Source organism: Callorhinchus milii, unplaced genomic scaffold (genome assembly GCF_018977255.1).
Source record: "Callorhinchus milii isolate IMCB2004 unplaced genomic scaffold, IMCB_Cmil_1.0 Scaffold3, whole genome shotgun sequence".
In the NCBI taxonomy this organism is placed as follows: domain Eukaryota; kingdom Metazoa; phylum Chordata; class Chondrichthyes; order Chimaeriformes; family Callorhinchidae; genus Callorhinchus; species Callorhinchus milii.
This window is the reverse complement of record NW_024704744.1, coordinates 30,796,405-30,814,912: the sequence shown is the minus strand read 5'-3', so window position 1 is coordinate 30,814,912 and position 18,508 is coordinate 30,796,405. Positions and strand designations below refer to the sequence as shown.

Genomic DNA, 18,508 nt, shown 5'->3' with positions numbered 1-18,508 from the left:
CAGCACCAATTTTCCGCTCTCCCCACCGAACCAGATTTTTTTTTAAAAAAAAAGACACACACAAAACACTGGAAGCGCTGAGCAAAAAAAAAACAAGGAAGCGCCGCAAACGATAAATTGCAAAATACAAGTTTGTGTATTTCGCGCGAATTGGAAGATGAATAATAAATAGGTACTGGTCCTCGGTGACCGACTGACCGCAGAGCCACAAGGAGAGCATTGTGTTTGCGGTGCGGGAACAGACACAGCAACTTTCTCTGCGTGTAAAATTCCCAGAGAATCACTGAGTACCTCCCACTGCCTCTCCTCATTACCGGAGCTGCTCCATTTTAAACAGCACTCCAACGGGAGGGAGGGAGTGAGTTACCTCTTGTCCTTCAGGAGGTACCTTTCCCCAACGTTATTTTCAAAAATAATAAAAACTATTCGATTGCAAACTTTTTTTTTTCTCTCCCCGTTCAGCCGCCGCAAGACACTGGGGCTGAATGTGGTTTAAATCCCAAACGGGATTTATTTTTGATGTACGCAAAAAAGGGGGAAGAGGGTTTGAATGCAATTCTGCTCTCCCTCTCTCGCTCGTCTTTTCTGGCGAGTAACGTGCACTGTGGCGTTTCTTTGACGAAAAGTAGTCGGGGTTTCCAGAGGAGTTTGTGGAAGCGGTGGAACCGGTCTGTCCTGAAAGTGGTCGCGGCGGCAAAGCGAGAGCGCGGTGACCTGCGCTGGGAACAAAAGGCGCTCACTCTGCCCACAGCCACACACACCACAGCAAACCTCAGCCCAAACCACCTCCTAAACTTACTCCAGGCTCACCCCCCCCACACACACACACCCCACACACACACCCCCCACCAGCACCCCCTCCACCCCCCCCCAACCAACAGCACCCCCTCCACACCCCCCCCCCAACAGCACCCCCACCCCCCCCAACCAACAGCACCCCCACACACACCCACCAGCACCCCCCACACCACCAGCACCCCCCCTCCACCCCCCCCCACACCAACAGCACCCCCTCCACACCCCCCCACACCAACAGCACCCCCTCCACCCCCCCACACCAACAGTACACCCTCCACACACACCCCCACACACACCCCCCCCACCAGCACCAGCACCCCCTCCACCCCCCAACCAACAGCACCCCCTCCACCCCCCCCCCAACCAACAGCACCCCCCTCCACCCCCCCCCCCAACCAACAGCACCCCTCCACCCCCCCAACCACCAGCACCCCTCCACCCCCCCCAACCAACAGCACCCCCTCCACCCCCCCAACCAACAGCACCCCCCCCACCCCCACACACACACCACCAGCACCCCCTCCACCCCCCACACACACCACACCCCCCCCACACACACACACACCCCCCCCACACACACACCACCAGCACCCCCTCCACCCCCCCAACCAACAGCACCCCCTCCACCCCCCCAACCAACAGCACCCCCTCCACCCCCCCAACCAACAGCACCCCCTCCACCCCCCACACACACACACCCCCCCCACACACACACCACCAGCACCCCCTCCACCCCCCCAACCAACAGCACCCCCTCCACCCCCCCAACCAACAGCACCCCCTCCACCCCCCCAACCAACAGCACCCCCTCCACCCCCCCCCACACACACCCCCCCCACACACACACACCCCACACAGCCCCCCCACCACCCCCACCCCAACCAACAGCACCCCCTCCACTCCCCCCCAACCAACAGCACCCCCTCCACCCCCCCCCAACCAACAGCACCCCTCCACCCCCCCCAACCAACAGCACACCCTCCACCCCCCCCCCAACCAACAGCACACCCTCCACCCAACCAACACCCCCCCCCCCCCTCCCTCCACACACGTCAAACACCGAACTACCATTCCACAACAACAAAAATAAAGACCCCAACCCTGGCAGCAACTCACTGCTCAGATTACCACATATTTCAGCCCACAAGTCATGATTGGATACCCCTCCCCTCCAAAACACACCAGGCGGCCAAACACACACACACACAGAGTCCTCTCCCCCTCTCCCTCTCTCTCATATGATGAGGAATTAAAGACACCAACTGGTTACATTCAGCAAACCTTTCCCAGTCGGAACTTTAAACAGACTCGGTGTGTCTTAGCAGCTGCGTGTAAAGCTCTCTCTCTCTCTCTCTCTCTCTCTCTCTGTGTTTCCCTCCTCTTAACAAAATATTTATTTACGTACAATTTGTTTAGAGCTTTTGGGGGGAAACTTTGTTGGAAAATAAGAAGCAAAAAGAAAAGCCCACAGAAAGCATTGGGAAACTGAACCCCACTGAGATCCGAAACACTGACTGTCCGGCGCTTTCGGACGTCCTCCCGACGTGGAAAGGCGCTTTGCAAATATGTTGTTGTTTGATGATGATGATGATGATGAGAGGAGCGCGTCCTCTCTCCCTGGAAGGTCGGGTATGAGAGAGTGGGAGTGAGAGAGGGAGAGTGGGAGTGGGAGTGAGTGGGAGTGGGAGTGGGAGTGAGTGGGAGTGGGAGTGGGAGTGAGTGGGAGTGAGAGAGAGAGAGTGAGAGAGAGAAAGAGTGGGAGTGAGTGGGAGTGAGAGAGGGAGAGTGGGAGTGAGAGGGAGAGTGGGAGTGAGAGAGAGAGAGTGGGAGTGAGAGAGAGAGAGTGGGAGTGGGAGTGAGAGAGAGAGAGTGGGAGTGGGAGAGAGAGAGTGGGAGTGGGAGAGTGGGAGTGGGAGAGAGAGAGTGGGAGTGGGAGAGAGAGAGTGGGAGTGGGAGAGAGAGAGTGGGAGTGGGAGAGAGAGAGTGGGAGTGGGAGAGAGAGAGTGGGAGTGGGAGAGAGAGAGTGGGAGTGAGAGAGTGGGAGTGAGAGAGAGAGAGAGTGAGAGAGAGAGTGGGAGTGAGTCAGAGAGAGTGGGAGTGAGTCAGAGAGAGTGGGAGTGGGTCAGAGAGAGTGGGAGTGGGTCAGAGAGAGTGGGAGTGGGTCAGAGAGAGTGGGAGTGGGTCAGAGAGAGTGGGAGTGGGTCAGAGAGAGTGGGAGTGAGTGAGAGAGAGTGAAAAGTGAGTAACACAAAAAGTTAGCGACCGCCGCAACGCAAACGCAAACGCCAGGCTCCCGGGGAGGGAGGGTGCCAGCCCGCGGGGGGAGAGAGCCCGCGGGGGGAGAGAGGGGGGGGGGGAGAGAGGGGGGGGGGGAGAGAGGGGGGGGGAGCCCGCGGGGGGGAGAGAGGGGGGGGGGGGGGAGAGAGGGGGGGGGGGGGGGAGAGGGGGTGGGAGGGAGCCCGCGGGGGGAGAGAGGGGGGAAGAAGGTTCGGAGCCTCACTCACCGGTGGAGAACTGCGCCTCCGCCCCGCCACAAGTTTGGGAAAAGAGCAGCAGAGACGCCCAGAAGCCCACATTCATAGTGCTGTGGCGCCGCGGCGGCTGCTCGGCTGTGCCGTGTGTCTGCTCCCTGCTCCCTGCCCGGCTCTTGCCCTCCCTGCCTGGCTGCCGTGCGCGGGGCTGGTTGTGGAGCCGGGGGGCGGCTCAGCCCCTCCCTCACTCTCACCCGCGCTACTTTGTACCCCCCCCTCCCACTCGGCCCTGACGTCACTCACCACACACACACTGCCCGCCGATTGGCAGTGAGTGAATGAGTGAGTGAGTGAGTGAGTGTGAGGGAGGGGTGTGTGTGGGGGGGGAGGGGGGAGGGGAGGTCCGCAGCGCCCCCTGCCGCCTGCCCAGCGCTCTGCACCCCTTTTCCCTCCCTCCCTCCCTCCCCCCCTCCCTCCCTCTCCCCCCCCCTCCCTCTGCCTGGCCAGTGTCTACTGTAGACTGACTCTCACCCTCTCGTGTGGGGAGTGAGTGCAGCTTCTCTGTGGGCTGAGATGGATCTGGTGTCATTCCTCTCTCCCCCCCCCCCCACCCCCACCAACACATATATATATATACACACACACAATGTGCACCTTCCCCACCACCTCCACAACTTGTTGCAGGAATCGTAGCACATTCTCTCTCTCTCTCTCACACACACACACTCTCTCACTCTCCTCGAGACTTGGAGCCAAATCTAAGCAGTGAGAGGCGCAAAACCCCAGAGAGGTGCAAACCTGGAGAGGTGCAAACCCCAGAGAGGCGCAAACCCCAGAGAGGTGCAAACCTGGAGAGGTGCAAACCCCAGAGAGGCGCAAACCCCAGAGAGGTGCAAACCTGGAGAGGTGCAAACCCCAGAGAGGCGCAAACCTGGAGAGGTGCAAACCTGGAGAGGTGCAAACCCCAGAGAGGCGCAAACCCCAGAGAGGTGCAAACCTGGAGAGGTGCAAACCCCAGAGAGGCGCAAACCAGAGAGGCGCAAACCCCAGAGAGGTGCAAACCCCAGAGAGGCGCAAACCCCAGAGAGGCGCAAACCTGGAGAGGTGCAAACCCCGGAGAGGTGCAGCACTCTTGTCCGCAGTCAGCACTCCTGGAGATGGTGTCAGGCAGAAGTTGCCGTTGGCTTCGACAGCCGAGGCGGCACCGAACTTCACTGATCATCTGTGGGCATTCATTGACAGTGGGACAATTCTCACTCGCCCGGACTTTTCCTTTGCAGAAAGAATAAATATCCTTGCGAAACGGCATTAAAAAAAGACTTTTTGTTTTGCAAAATGTGGACACTCAACAAACACCCCCAACACCCCACTACCCCCACCCCACCACCCCCACCCCGTGTTAACATCAGGATCCAGTCCATTAGGATCATTCCACTGGAGCTAAATGAATGCGTTGCCTTTTGCGGTGTCGCCGGGACTGGGGAACAGTGCGCGGATTGCGGGTCCCGATCAGGAACAACGCCGAAGCTGATTTGGCACTCGGACACTTTGCCGATCCCGCAGCGCGTTGGCAGCAGATATTTCCTGCTCGGCACAGGGTGCGGAGGGTTCACGCTTATCGGCTGGGCTTTGTTTGGTTGATTTCTCAGTCTGTCCACCAGAGGAGGTGATCGCGCCCGACACCCAGTGTCACCCCAGAGATAATTGCCGTGAAGCCGGAGTCAGTTGATGGCAGTTTCAGCCCTGAGTCAGAGGGCTGTGGGTCCAAATCCCAGGTCGGGACTTTAAACTTCAATCATCGAGGCTGACAGTCCAATGCAGTCCCACAGTCTCTGCCTCTGCACTGTCAGCGGCTGCTGTGCTTCATGTGAGATGTTAAACTGAGATTCCCCCTAGAAAATACAGTCACTACACTTTGCGGTATATCCTGTGAAGTGCTTTCTAATAATAATAATAATCCTTGCATTTGATACAGCGCTTTTCACGTCTTCTCGACGTCTCAAAGCGCTTCACAAAATAGACTGTAAAGTGAATTGACTGCATATTTGTGGGCGAACGCGGCAGCCAATTGCGCACAGCAGTGTCCCACAAACAGTCGTGGATTGAAAATGACCAATTTATTGTTGTTTTTTGTTTTTCGGAGGGATTATTATTTTGAAGCTTGAAAGTCATCCTGATGTGAAAAGTAAGGACTTTTTTTTATTTTCCAAAAGTTTGAAATGCTTAACATATTAAGTTGGGTTTGTTTAAAACGTATTGCAGCAGTGATTTATTTGTTTTCACAGGTTTGCCCATACAACAACAACAACAACAAATAACATTTATTACATATCTGGAGTGTGGAGTCCTGTAGCTCAGTGGTTAGAGCACTCACTTTGCAAGTGAGAGACCCGAGTTCAATTCCAGGCAGAGGGCGAAACCTCGGGCAAGTTTCCTTACTCCACACAGAGCCTAATAATAATCCCTCCAAAACCAAAAACAATAATAAATTGGTCATTTTCAATCCACGACTGTTTGTGGGACATTGCTGTGCGTAATTGGCTGCCGCGTTCGCCCACAAATATACAGTCAATTCACTTTACAGTGTGTTCTGCGAAGCGCTTTGGGACGTCCTCCCGACGTGAAAAGCGCTATATCAAATGCAAGGATTATTATTATCATTATTATAATCTTGTTCTTGTTTTGTTATCTTCTGCCTTGACTTTTGTAATACATTTCCTACTTGTCTCCCCAGATGCATTATCCACAAAGGTCAGCTAATCTAAAACTCCACCACCCATATCCTCACCCACATCAAACTCTGTATGTCCATCACCCAATCTTCGCTTGGATCCCCTTTCTCCCAACAGATTCAATTCAAGGTTTTCACCATGATGTATGCACCCATTCATACCCTTGCACTGCTCTATTTCTCTGATTGGTTCTGCTCCCCTCTCTGCTCATTTAACCCCCCGCCAACAGCTCTCCTGTCATCAATCACCAAGCCTTCATTCGCTGTGCCACTAACCTCTAAAACTCCTTGATTTTTTTCCCTCTAACTCATTCCTTCTCTATCAGTGTTCGAATCCAACTTAAAACCTATCTCTATGATGGCGCCTCTGGTCATCTCCTCCTCCCCTTTCTCCGTTGCTCGGCGGTTGACACTGCCACTGTGAAGTTTTCCAAGATGTTCTCATACATGAAGATCACTATATAAATGGAAGTGGTTGCTGCTATGTGCAAATTGGCTGTGTGTTTGCCTAGAAAGGATGCAGTCACTAAACTTAATGCTTTTTACTTTAACACGCTTTGATATTATAAGTGCCATGCTAAAGATTATTGCATGTACATCTTTTAAAAAGAATTTTGCACCAGATTTAGTTTGACCAGATTTTTCTTACCAAAAGAGATGAGCAGAGCGAGTACTTGGGAGCAAAATGTGGTGTAGGAGGACAAGCTGGTGATGGGAGAACAAATGTTGTCAGAACATGGGCTTTTGGTTGTCTGGGGAATCTGGAATTTGGTAATGTATCCTCGCTAATCCTTTATTCATGATACATTCACTGCTGAACTCATTAGGTGCTGTCTGATGTGTATATGTATGGTTGTTCTAGAATGACCTGAACTTACATACTGTACTTCTCTCTAGTCTATTCCTGATAAAAGATCCAACATAATAAGCACTTTTTTCAGATGTCTATTATCGCTGGTGACAACAGCATATGCATGCTGCCTGCTCAGCATGAAATGCGAGAAAGCATTGCCACAATCTTCCTGTCCGCAGCTTGGGCACTGTCCCTTAAGCGCTTTGAGACGTCTAGAAGACATGATAAGGCCCTATATCAAACGCAAGGATTGTTATCATTATTGAGTAATAGTTCCAAGCCTTCTGAAGCTTAGGCTTAAGGGAAAGCACATCTGGAAAACCTAATCCCACAGTTCTGTTGAGTAGGACCTGGCTGTTAAAATTACATGTATGTTTCTGTTCAGAATTCCATTATACAAGAGAGTCAGAAAAATAACTGTTTAGTAAAGTTTTGAACCAAATATTTTGCCTTAAAAGTAGCTGTGGCTTTGATCTAACCTCAGCTCAATGTAAGTTGATTCTCTGCTGCTCATGTCAGCACAGCTAACCAAGGTATTCAACCATGGTTAGATACGATGGAGACTAGTTACAACACACTAGGGTTAAAAAAAAGTACATTGCAGTAATCATGATCAGATGGTGCTATTTATTTATAATAGTTTATATCACGAAAGTAAACACCAGAGTTCAATGAACAAAACCAATAAGCCCAAATGGAAACAATTATTTTCCATACAACATTATATTTTCTTTCATGTTATGAATAACAGGCAGCTGGAATCTCCTGTCAAACTTGCAGCATGTTAGGCTTCAACATTTTTTGGGTTGTATGTAATAGTTACTGCTAAGGCATCAAATTAAAAAAAGAATCTTTTGCAAACACATCAAAATTTAAATTCAGAAGAGAAGCAAACCTAAATTTCCATTAATTGTTGCAACCACTGCTTATTATTTGTAACATTTGGAATTATCTATTCATCAGAATTATTTGGCAGGATGTGCAACAATTCCTAAAGGCATACTCACACTACCAGACTCATGGCATCATTATTATTGATAGTTTTTGCATTGTTTAAAAAATGACCCTATTTCTAATGTACTTGGAAACAAATGCTCAAATTAAATATTTCTTACATTTTTAATCCATACCCACAAAGTTTTAGGCTGGGGGGAGTCTGATTGACATTGGGGAGGTATATGCGGTGTGGCGGTTGTTTACATGCCTGTTCTATTAACTGGATGTACTGTTATTGCATCGATATACAGTATAAGCTATGCCTTGTATGTGCCCCTGCAGTTTAAATCATGTGATTTGGTTGCAAGAGGGTATTCTGGCATATTTATCAGCAGGATGAAAATGACAATGATGGATAAGTAATAAAACTTCTCTTCCCTAAATTGCATCCATACATACGTGAATACAACAAATTAAAATGTGTTTCAATTGAGATATCAAGAAGTTGAACGGAGCTGAAAATAAATTGATAACGCTTTGTCATTGTCATACCACATGTTCAATCCAATATCCTCCTTGAATTCCCCTCTCTTGAAGTCACTGTTTTGTGCTGGTATTCGATTTTGTTACATGACCCTTGGTGCTCAATGTTGCTTCTCCCAAGTGGTAAATATCCAAGCGTGATCCAGGATAAAGTGTTTGATGGTTCAACATGATACATTGTAGCACTGTAGCCTATCCACATAAACTTTCTACCAAAAGTTACCGAATAGCAATCAGGAGTGTGAACACTGCACGTTTCTTCCCTAAAGCTCTAAAGTGCTCAGACCACTTGTAATTCGCTTCCAGCTATCAGATAACTCAGCATATGTTTTATGGTTCATAATGCAGATAGCATATTCACTCTTGTATACATATAATTTCCATGAAGATTTTTTTTAATGCAGTGTGTTGTATTTTGGGAAATTCTCAATGATTTGTTAGTAAAAACACACAACCTGGGTCTTTGTGCTGTTGAAGCAGTAACGCAAGTGAGTGGAGATTAAGAACATTATGAGGTAAGCAAACACAAGTTTTTCATACTTTAATGTTAAACTAAAGTTAGGCGAGCAAAGACCCTTTGAAAACTGTCCATGGAAAATGATTGTGTTCTTTCAGGGACCTCACAGTCCTTATCAATGCACCATAGCAACAACGAATATCTGAGCATTTCACAGTATGGAGATGGAGCAAATTTCTGACAGTGATTATAATAGAATAACCTTGTATGTTTCTGTGTGTGGTGGGGGTTGGGGGAGGGAGGTTGTCATTAACTATAATAAGATAATAATAAAATAATCAGAAGAAATAAGATACAGAAATTCACAATGAAATTATATTATCGATTAAAAGGGCAATAATAACCCAGGAGAACACAGACTTTGCAATCAGTTTGGCAAAAGGAAGCATTTGTACTGGAAACATAAACATGTTATTTACTATAAATAGTATGTCACATTGGTGGGCAGAGATGTCATCCAGTGTAACACTAAACCACACAAAGCAGGTCAGAGATACGAATTCCATTCAACTGAGTTAGCTGATCTTAGCTGGAACAGCAGTTAGAGTGCCAGAATTGACCTGAGTCAGGGAAGGGATATGTCTGCCAGTGCTCCCACATCTGGAATTTCTTTGATTCCTGGTTCGTTAACCAGTGATCCCTGTTGGAAAGTAAATGCTTGTGGCCATTGGGCGAGAACAACCTCAGGTTCAGCCGTGAAGCTGCACTCAATGGAAAAGCCAGCTGACAGTAACTGTAAATCAGCATTTGGACAAAGTATTGTAGGAGAAAGGGAGACAATTAGCAAAAAGAAAAAAAAGGCAATTAACATGAACAGAATGCAACCCACTCCAGCGATTACTACTGAACTATGTGGTTGGATCTGAATGCAACATTTCTCATAATACAGCTTTTCCCAGTTCATACCTTGTCTGGTCACCACCTTCTGAATAAAGTCATTTCAGATAAGGAATAATGCTCTTAATGTATTATACCCTTTTATAAAAATAAAATTCAGCTGTAGGGAGCTGAATGCATTTTGGTGCAGATTACACATTTCAACATAGTTATGGCTTCAATTCCCTGCTGATCTGCTGTATCATATTTTTCGACTATCCGACAAAATTAATTTTGGTAATTCAAAATAAGTTCCCTAAATTTATCAACTGAGTAAAGCATATTGCATCTGAAATAAGATACAGTTCTGTAATAACTGAAAGTAATCAGCTTTCATCAGCATGGCAAATCAGCTTAACTGCTGCTGGATGTTCTCTGTAAAGCTTGGAGACATCATGGGCAGAATTTTATTTTCTCTGCATCACACATTGTGTGCTACTAATACTGCTCAGATTTAGTTATTATTAATTCATTACTCTACATTAGTAGTAATGCAGGCTTTTCTGCACCATCACTTCTATGAAAGCAACGGGAGAGACCAGTTTGTACCAATATATTTGCCAAGTAGCTTCATTACAGTTTCATTGTGATTTCAAAATGACACAGATGTCTTGGCATGGCTGTGTCATTACACTGCCATTCACATTCACAACTTAAAGATAAATAAAACAATGTACAATGTCCTTGATGAGTTACAGTTCTTGGATGCTATTAATGCCATTTTGAATATTTTTCAATATACAAATTCCATACATATGTGTGTTGTTGGGTTGGTGTTGGGGGAGTCAATAATCACTTTAAATATTAACCTATGCATATGACATCCTGCTTCAATTTCTGTACCAAATGTTAAACTTTTAAATATTGATTGAATAGTGCATAATTTAATGTCATGGATTCAAATCAAATACATTGTAACATTGCATCAGCATCTAAATTAGAATTGATGTACATAGCAAAAATGTAATCCAGCTCAAACCAGTAGTAGTTCCAGTATTTAGTAAATGCATTGATCAGAAAATAACAAATACTTTATATAAATAAAGAACGAGTCAGCCTTGATTTGGAATTTGATATTATTACATCAATAGAGTCAATCACCATTTGCTAACAGTAGCAATCTTTAGTTTATGTATAAATAATGGGAAATCACATTATAAACAGATAACAAAAAATTCTTCAGTGTTAGTAACTGACTTGGCTGGAAAGAATAATAAATCCTCACTGAATTCAAGAACATTGAATTCAAGAACATGTTGGTTGAAACAAAAGGTACATTTCCATAACAAATAACCTTAATTTACATTTGTAAACAGTCACAATGAGCTATTTCTTCAACAATTTAAAGAGGAATAATCAAATCTTTATTCATTGTAAAAATTCTAGTTTCCCGTTGCACGTACACTATGGCCTATGAGTGTGTTGTCAATCATTGCATCAGGCTAAAATTTGTAAGTGTTGCTTTATTTACAAATGCAAATGAGCATTATTGATTACTTTTACTCTTCTGCATCCTAACCCTTTGAGGGCTGTGAGATATTTTAGGACCAAGATTAAAAAGTGCATACATAACAATCTAATATTTTCTTAAGTTCTTGTGAATAACAGTTACAAACTCTAATGCATATTATCACAGTTCTGCATTGCAGTGTCATTATACATTCAGATTTTAGTGTCAGTTGAAATTTACTGAAAGCCGCTTTTCAGCTATGCTACGACAGATGATAAATGTGTTCTTAAACTATAAAGGACTGCTGGTATTTAAGGAATGAACATGAATCTGCAATGCCACTTCATATCCAAGCACAGAAGCATACAATGTTGAATCAGATAGCTATTTCCATATGATAATAACTTGCAGTTTATGTTGAACAAAAAAGTATGGAAGGCATTTATCAAAACGATTAATAATAATTCAAGAATGCTATGTTTAATCTTCTAATATGGAACTTTTTAAAGATCATGGTTGGCAATGATTCATGGCAAATATTCCATACTTTGCAACTGAATTGAATTCATATATTTTGCTGTATAATAGATCACTTTAAATAAGACTTGTTTTTTGGGGGGTGGGGAGGGCGGGAGACAGCTTTTCTTAATAGAACTGATAATTTACAACAGATTTATTATGGTGGAGTTAGATTACTATTTACAGAAAAAACACACATTTTTCAATATTCTATTGACATTTACAAACAGTGTGTAATGGTGACAAAATGTAATTTACTGGAAATGCTTTGTGTCATTGTTCTATTGGACATAGAAAAGCAGGTTGCATTTATAATTAAGGTTGAATTGAACAATTCTTTTGAATCCAATAAACCAGTGGATGACCACCAGGCCTGAGGGAAGCTTGCATGGCATTGCTGAGATATTCTAAACTGTATTAGGTAATTAATGCTGTGCATCTGTGATCCTAAATAGTATACAAGCTGAAGCTCGCTTCATGTTGGGAATTAATCCTTTTAACATTTTTGTATCATTTACAAAGTCATTGAGTGTTATCAAAAACACTACTGAATTCTAAGACAATGATAGATTGTATCAAATTTCAACCATGTGTGTAAGATATTGCAAAAAGTGTTACCAGTCTCAAGCAATCAATAAGACAGATAGATACATTATAGCCTAGTTATTTTAGGTTTCACCAAAAAATGCTGTATTTCCCTCTTACAGATACACCAATACACTGCCCATCTTTTTCCATTGCTACTTAAATATTATTGTTTATTTAAGAATGTTGAGATCTTTTATTTCCTAAAGTATAACTTACATATTTATTGAATGATCAATGATCAATGCATTTATTGAATACTGGAAATGTTACAGTTCACTGCTGGGAGCTGTGGTTGAAACTGAAGGCTGATGCATTTAAGAGAAATTCCAAATGCATAAAAGACGGAGAAGGGAAGAGAGGGGTACAGAGGAGGAGTGGAGACTCATATAGAGTATAAACACTGGCATGGACAAATGGGGAGGAATCGTCTGTTTCAGTAATGTACATTCTGTGTAATTCGATGTAATGTGATGCAGTGTGATCTTGAAATGACAAGAAGTAATTAAGGACCGAAAAGGGCTGCATGTTGACTAAGTATATTTTTGCTTTTCAGAGCTGACCCAATCATCACCTATTTAAAACAGCTAAATATATTCTACCTCACAGAATAATGAATAAAAGTTTTGAAATAAAATAATTAATAAAATAATTGGTTACGGTTAATCTTGTCATAATAAATGACATGTCAATATGTAATAATAATACTTGCATTTGATATAGCGCCGTATCACATTTTCGAGACGTCTCAAAGCTCTTCACAGAATATACTGTAAAGTGAATTGACTGTAAATTTTGTGGGTGAAATGTGGCAGCCAATTGCACACAGTGGTGTCCCACAAACAGTTGTGGATTGGGTAACCAATTATTACCTGGGAAAAATGATCCGCCAATCGACAAATGACCGGTTCCTACTTACTGCTAAGTAAACAGAGGCACATAGATAAGGAAACTTGCCCAACATTTCGCCTTGCTGGGAATCAAACCCAGATCTCTCGCTTGTGAGGCAAGGGCTCTAACCATTGAGTTACAGGACTCCACAATGTATTTCATCTTTCCAGTATGGCAGATGTGATAAATAGTGCCATCTGTTGGAACTCTTTAGAAGTATACAATCATCTTCTGACAGCAAACATTATAGGAGTGATTCAGTAAACATAATCTTGCTTTTTGACAAATCTATAATTTTTGTTTCTGTGGATGGCGTCAAAATGGAAGAGGATTGCTTTGTCTGCAGTGCTAGTTTACAAAATTTGTTTGAATTAAAAAACGGAACATAGAAATGATAGTGTCAATGTAAAACTAGTAAGCAGATCATTGGCCAAAGCTATATTTTGGAACATAAACGCTTCTTCCAAAGTGATTATTGTTAAGGTTATACTTTTGTTAAACTGACATTTCAAAATGCAATGCTTCAGATTATCTTAACGGCGACTCAAACGCCATTTTCGGCAGTGTGTAGCTCCAATTGGCTTGGGTGGAAGGATAGTGCCAAGCTGCAATAGGAGAAAACCCAGACGTTTGTGCACCATGTAATCCTTTTGGCTTTGTCATCGCCTGCAAAATCAAAATACAGTGTGTAATCACATTTCATCCAATGTAAAACTCATTGCTATGTACAAAGTATTCCAGACATTAGGGCATTTTGCAATTTGGATAATTTTCTATTCATTAATATGTACTCTATAATATGTACTCCATTAATATGTACTCTCACGCACCAGGCTCTGTGACCCCATCACTCCCACCCTCGACCGACTCAACTGGCTCCCCATCCCCCAGAGGATCGAATTCAAGATCCTCATCCTCACCTTTAAGGCCATCCATGGCCTTGTCCCCTCCTACCTCTCTGACCTGCTGACTCCCTACCAACCTGCCAACTCCCTCCGTTCAGCGGGCTCCGGCCTGCTCCATGTCTCCCGCCCGATCCGCCCTACCATCGGTTGCCGGGCTTTCAGCCTCTGTGCCCCCGCACTCTGGAATTCCATCCCACAGTCCCTTCGCCTCGCTTCCTCCCTTGCCTCCTTCAAGGCCTGTCTCAAGACCCTTCTCTTCGACTGTGCCTTTGGTCGCCCTCCCACCTCTCTGCCTTCCCTATACCACCCCTCCCCCATGCTTGGGACCCGACATCTGACTGTTCAGCGCTTTGGGATGTCCTCCCGACTTGAAAGGTGCTCTATAAATGTCATTTTGTTGTTGTTGCTCTATTCTCTTCCTGAGTCCAAAGTAGAATTTTTTAAAATAATAGTAATAAAAATAATCTTTGTATTTGATATAGTGCCTATTCATATTTCAACACATCTGCTTTGCAGCATCTACAGTAGTAACTGTATATTTAATAGGCAAGCGATTACAATACAGAGATAAATATTTAACCTGAAGAAGATAGAGCAGTTTAATCAGTTGAGTACCTGCAGAGATATTCTAGTTCATGTCCTTTGTGAGGAGGGGCGGGTGTTAATACGTTTTTTCAAGATAATCTCATTGCTTCCCTTCGTGAAGGTAGTGACTCCTACTGAGGCTCTCTGGTTACAGCCAAATGTCTATTCTTTATGTGTGAGTGTTAGCAGATGATTTAGTCACGAGGTATCACAGCAAAGCCTGCTCCTGTCTTCACCAGATATACAAAAAAAACATTTGCAGCAGGGATAACAATTAGAACCATGACGGCCAGCTCATTATTGCTTGGAAAAACTGCAGTGAGTTTTCAGACATCATTTGCTGACAGTCTACTTATATTTGTGAATAAATGTTACACTGAACAACAGTGAATACAATAATTTGCGATTTCCAACATAGGTTAAAGTTGGTAATAAAACATTCAGGCAATAAAACTGAGCTTCAGCTCAGTTGGTAGCATTCTCACTCCTTGGTAGAACATGCTCATTCAAGCCGCAAGTCAGTGATTTTGAGCTCACAGTCTAACCAGACAATCCAGTGCAGTATTGGTGGGGTGTTGCCTTATTGGAGATTCTGACCTTTGGATGAAATGTTAAACCAAGGTTTCCTTTGTTCACATGTACTTCAAAGAATCCAAGCCATGATTTGAAAAGAGAAGAGAGTTTCTCCCAGTGTCCCACACACCAATCCTCCAAATACAATTGATCATTCACCTCCTGGCTGTTTGTGAGACATTGCTGTAGCTTCTTTCACTCTTACGTAAAGTGATGTAGCATGGTAACAGGCCATTCAGGCCAACGACTGCCCATGTTTAAACTCCAAAGGAGCTTCCACTACACCTATTTCCCTTACTTATACCCTCTATTCTGCATCTAAATCATTGATATATATAGTGAACAAGATAGGTCCTAACATGGATTTCTGAAACTACTAATTGCTCTCCATCAATTTAGAAAAATATCCCTTACTTTCCATTCGTCACCTGTCCTTCAACCATGCCTCTATCTATTTTGCATCTTTCCCATCTATCCCCTGTGACTTGATTTTAGCTGCATGTCTCTTATGCAGTAACTTACTGAGCACCTTCCGTAAAATCTGAATATACAGTACACAATCCTCTGGAACTCCATCCCACAGTCCCTCCGCCTCAACCCCTCCCTTGCCTTCTTCAAGACCCATCTCAAGACCCTCCTCTTCGACCGTGCTTTTGATCACCCTGCTTCCCCCCTTGCCCTCCACCCTCCTCAATCCCGACCTCCATCTTGGGTCTGAAACTCTGTCTGTCCAGTGCCTTTGGACATCCTCTGATGTGAAAGGTGCTATACAAATGTAATTTTGTTGTTTTTATTATGACCCCAATCAGCTTCTCTACAACTCACTGTGATTCACCGGCCTATAGTTTCCTGTCTCCTCCCTTTTACATTTTATGAATAATTGAGTGACATTTGTCACTCTCCAGTCTTCTGGGACATTCCCCAAATCCTCTAGGTCTTTATGCCAGCATAAAGCTAACAATTACAGGATAGGATCAACTACCTTCCAATATGTCCTGTTATTACATAATACTTGAACCTACGCCTGCCTTTATGCCTTGTCAGAAGTATATTGAATTAAGGTAAAGACGCAGAGCATGTTACAGAACAATATATTGACTTCTTGAGTATATGCTAAATCTTCTGGGGAGTGTGGAAGGGGTGCAGGTGTTCTTTCTCTGTAAAACCCACCTTGTCCTTCCTGTATTTGACTTCTGGAGCTGTAGTAAGTGTCCATTCTTGTTTGGGCTATTTATTTGAGACCTTGAGCAGAATATCAAATTGAACAATGCCAAAAATATTCGCTATGGAGGTAGAATGTATTTTGAAGCACTTTGAGACATCCTCCTGACATGAAATACTAAATGCAAGGATTATTTTAAGGATTTTTATTATTATACAATGATACCTATTCAGGACTCTCAGAATCAGACTGCTCTTGCCTCCTTTAGGTCACTGGTGCTTTGTATTTACACATGTGGTATCTCTACAGTTAGACCATTGAAAAACAATTCTACTTAGAAGATAAATCAAATAGTCTTTGCATTTAATACAGTGCCTTTCATGAGGCCTTTCACGTCCTCCCGACGTGAAAGGCGCTCTATAAATGCAATCTTGTTGTTGTTAAGAGAACATCTCAACGTATTTCACAGGATCTTATAGTAAAATGTAGTGTCAGTGAATTTTATAAGCAAACACAACAGCCAATTTATCCCCAAGAAACAGCCATGAAATGAATGACCAATTTTATTTGGAGGATTGTTGGCCAGGATACCAGGAGTAACTCTCTTTTCTTTTCAAATAGTGCTATAGGAGCTTCAATGTCCGTATAACAGGGGGAATAAATCCTGTCACTGCTTTTTATGGTTATTAGCGCTCAACCTACATGTAAAGGATGGTATTGTTTTTTTTCATGTGTGACTCGATAAAAGGGTCCTACAATCAAGGGAGCTAACAAGAGCTGGACCCCAGGCTTGTTTGGAGTTCTAGCCATAAGTGATAATTGGGCACCAGCCCTAATTTATAATTGAACAACAGTATAAAGCTGGGGAAGGTGAGACGTGAGGGAAGTCTGATATATAAAGCATATAGGAACATAGCAACAGGAGTAGGCCATTCAGCACCTCGAGCCTGTTCTGCACCACAATTCCAATTACCTGCCCTTGCCCCACATCCCTTGATACCCTTACCTAACAGAAATCTATTGACCGTGGTCTTGAAAATTTAAATGTATCCAACATCAACAATTTTTTTGGGGGAAGATGGATGTAAAAAACTAGAGCTTTCTTTTCAAAATAAACCTTTTTTTATTGTTAAAACTGTTATGAAAGTTTTGTTTACTGGGCGTGACCCATGCCCTCCTACAGTCCACCAGAACTGGCTGACAGCATCTTTGAAGAAGACCTCATCTGACACCTCCAAACAATGCAACAACAACAAAATGACAATTATATAGCACCTTTCATGTCGGGAGGACATCTGAATGTAGTGTTCCTCCAGCACTATATTGGAATGTCAGCCTAGGCTGTGAGTTCAAAATACCTACATAGTGTTTGAACTCACAACTTTCTTGCTCAAGTACTTTCTTTGAAGTATGCTACTAACTGAACCAGGCTGACACATGATCAACCAACATTTACTCAAGACTCTTGGGCCATTAATCGCTATGTAAATCAAAGTATCTTGGATTGATATCTATCTTGCTTAGTACAAACACCATGTTTCCTGTATGGTAGATTACAGTGAAGATGCCCATTGACTTAATATTTGTATTCTTCTCCAAGATGAATCTAATGCAATATTCCATTACATTATAAACAGTACAAGGACAAGTCAATATACATACATCGAAAGGCCAAAGCTCGGGATAGATGCTTATTTTAACTGTCAAATTTTCCACTCTGTGTTCAATGTATGCACGTGCAAGTAATTTTCCTAACCATTATTGAAATTATTTTAATTTGTCTAACTGGCAAAGCACTTTCCTGCATGACCAACAGACAGGCATCCAGAATTTCAGTTGCAGATCCAAACAAGAATCTACCCACATCCAATTTTCAGCTAATTCAATGAGAGAAAATTGTGTTCACACCTGCACAAAGCATTGTGGACAAATGATATATGAAAATCATTTGCATTAGCACATCTGAATTGTAAAGCAGGAACAAAGCAAAGTTTTGGAGGGACCCATTGCATCATGGAATGGCAATACATGGGCTAATATTTATGATTCTCCATGTGTGTATTCCAGATCTCAGTTGGGCTGGCTGTGGGGCTAGCAAGTGCAATTAGGGTGC

At 43.8% G+C, this 18,508-nt stretch overlaps 1 protein-coding gene across 9 annotated transcripts in view; it reads right to left on the bottom strand.

The window, feature by feature from the left end:
* ptprk (protein tyrosine phosphatase receptor type K) overlaps positions 1-3,479 on the bottom strand; it is a 367,918-nt gene extending 364,439 nt beyond the window's left edge. For 6 of the 9 annotated variants that reach the window (XM_042333767.1, XM_042333768.1, XM_042333770.1 and 3 more), the window contains exon 1: positions 3,303-3,478. In XM_042333767.1, the coding sequence (XP_042189701.1) occupies positions 3,303-3,378 (76 nt within the window). In that variant the 5' untranslated portion in view covers positions 3,379-3,478. Of the gene's footprint in view, positions 1-3,302 lie in introns of all 9 variants that reach the window. The other 3 variants (XM_042333764.1, XM_042333766.1, XM_042333765.1) reach the window with 1 other exon arrangement.
* Between the last annotated feature and the right edge of the window lie 15,029 nt (positions 3,480-18,508).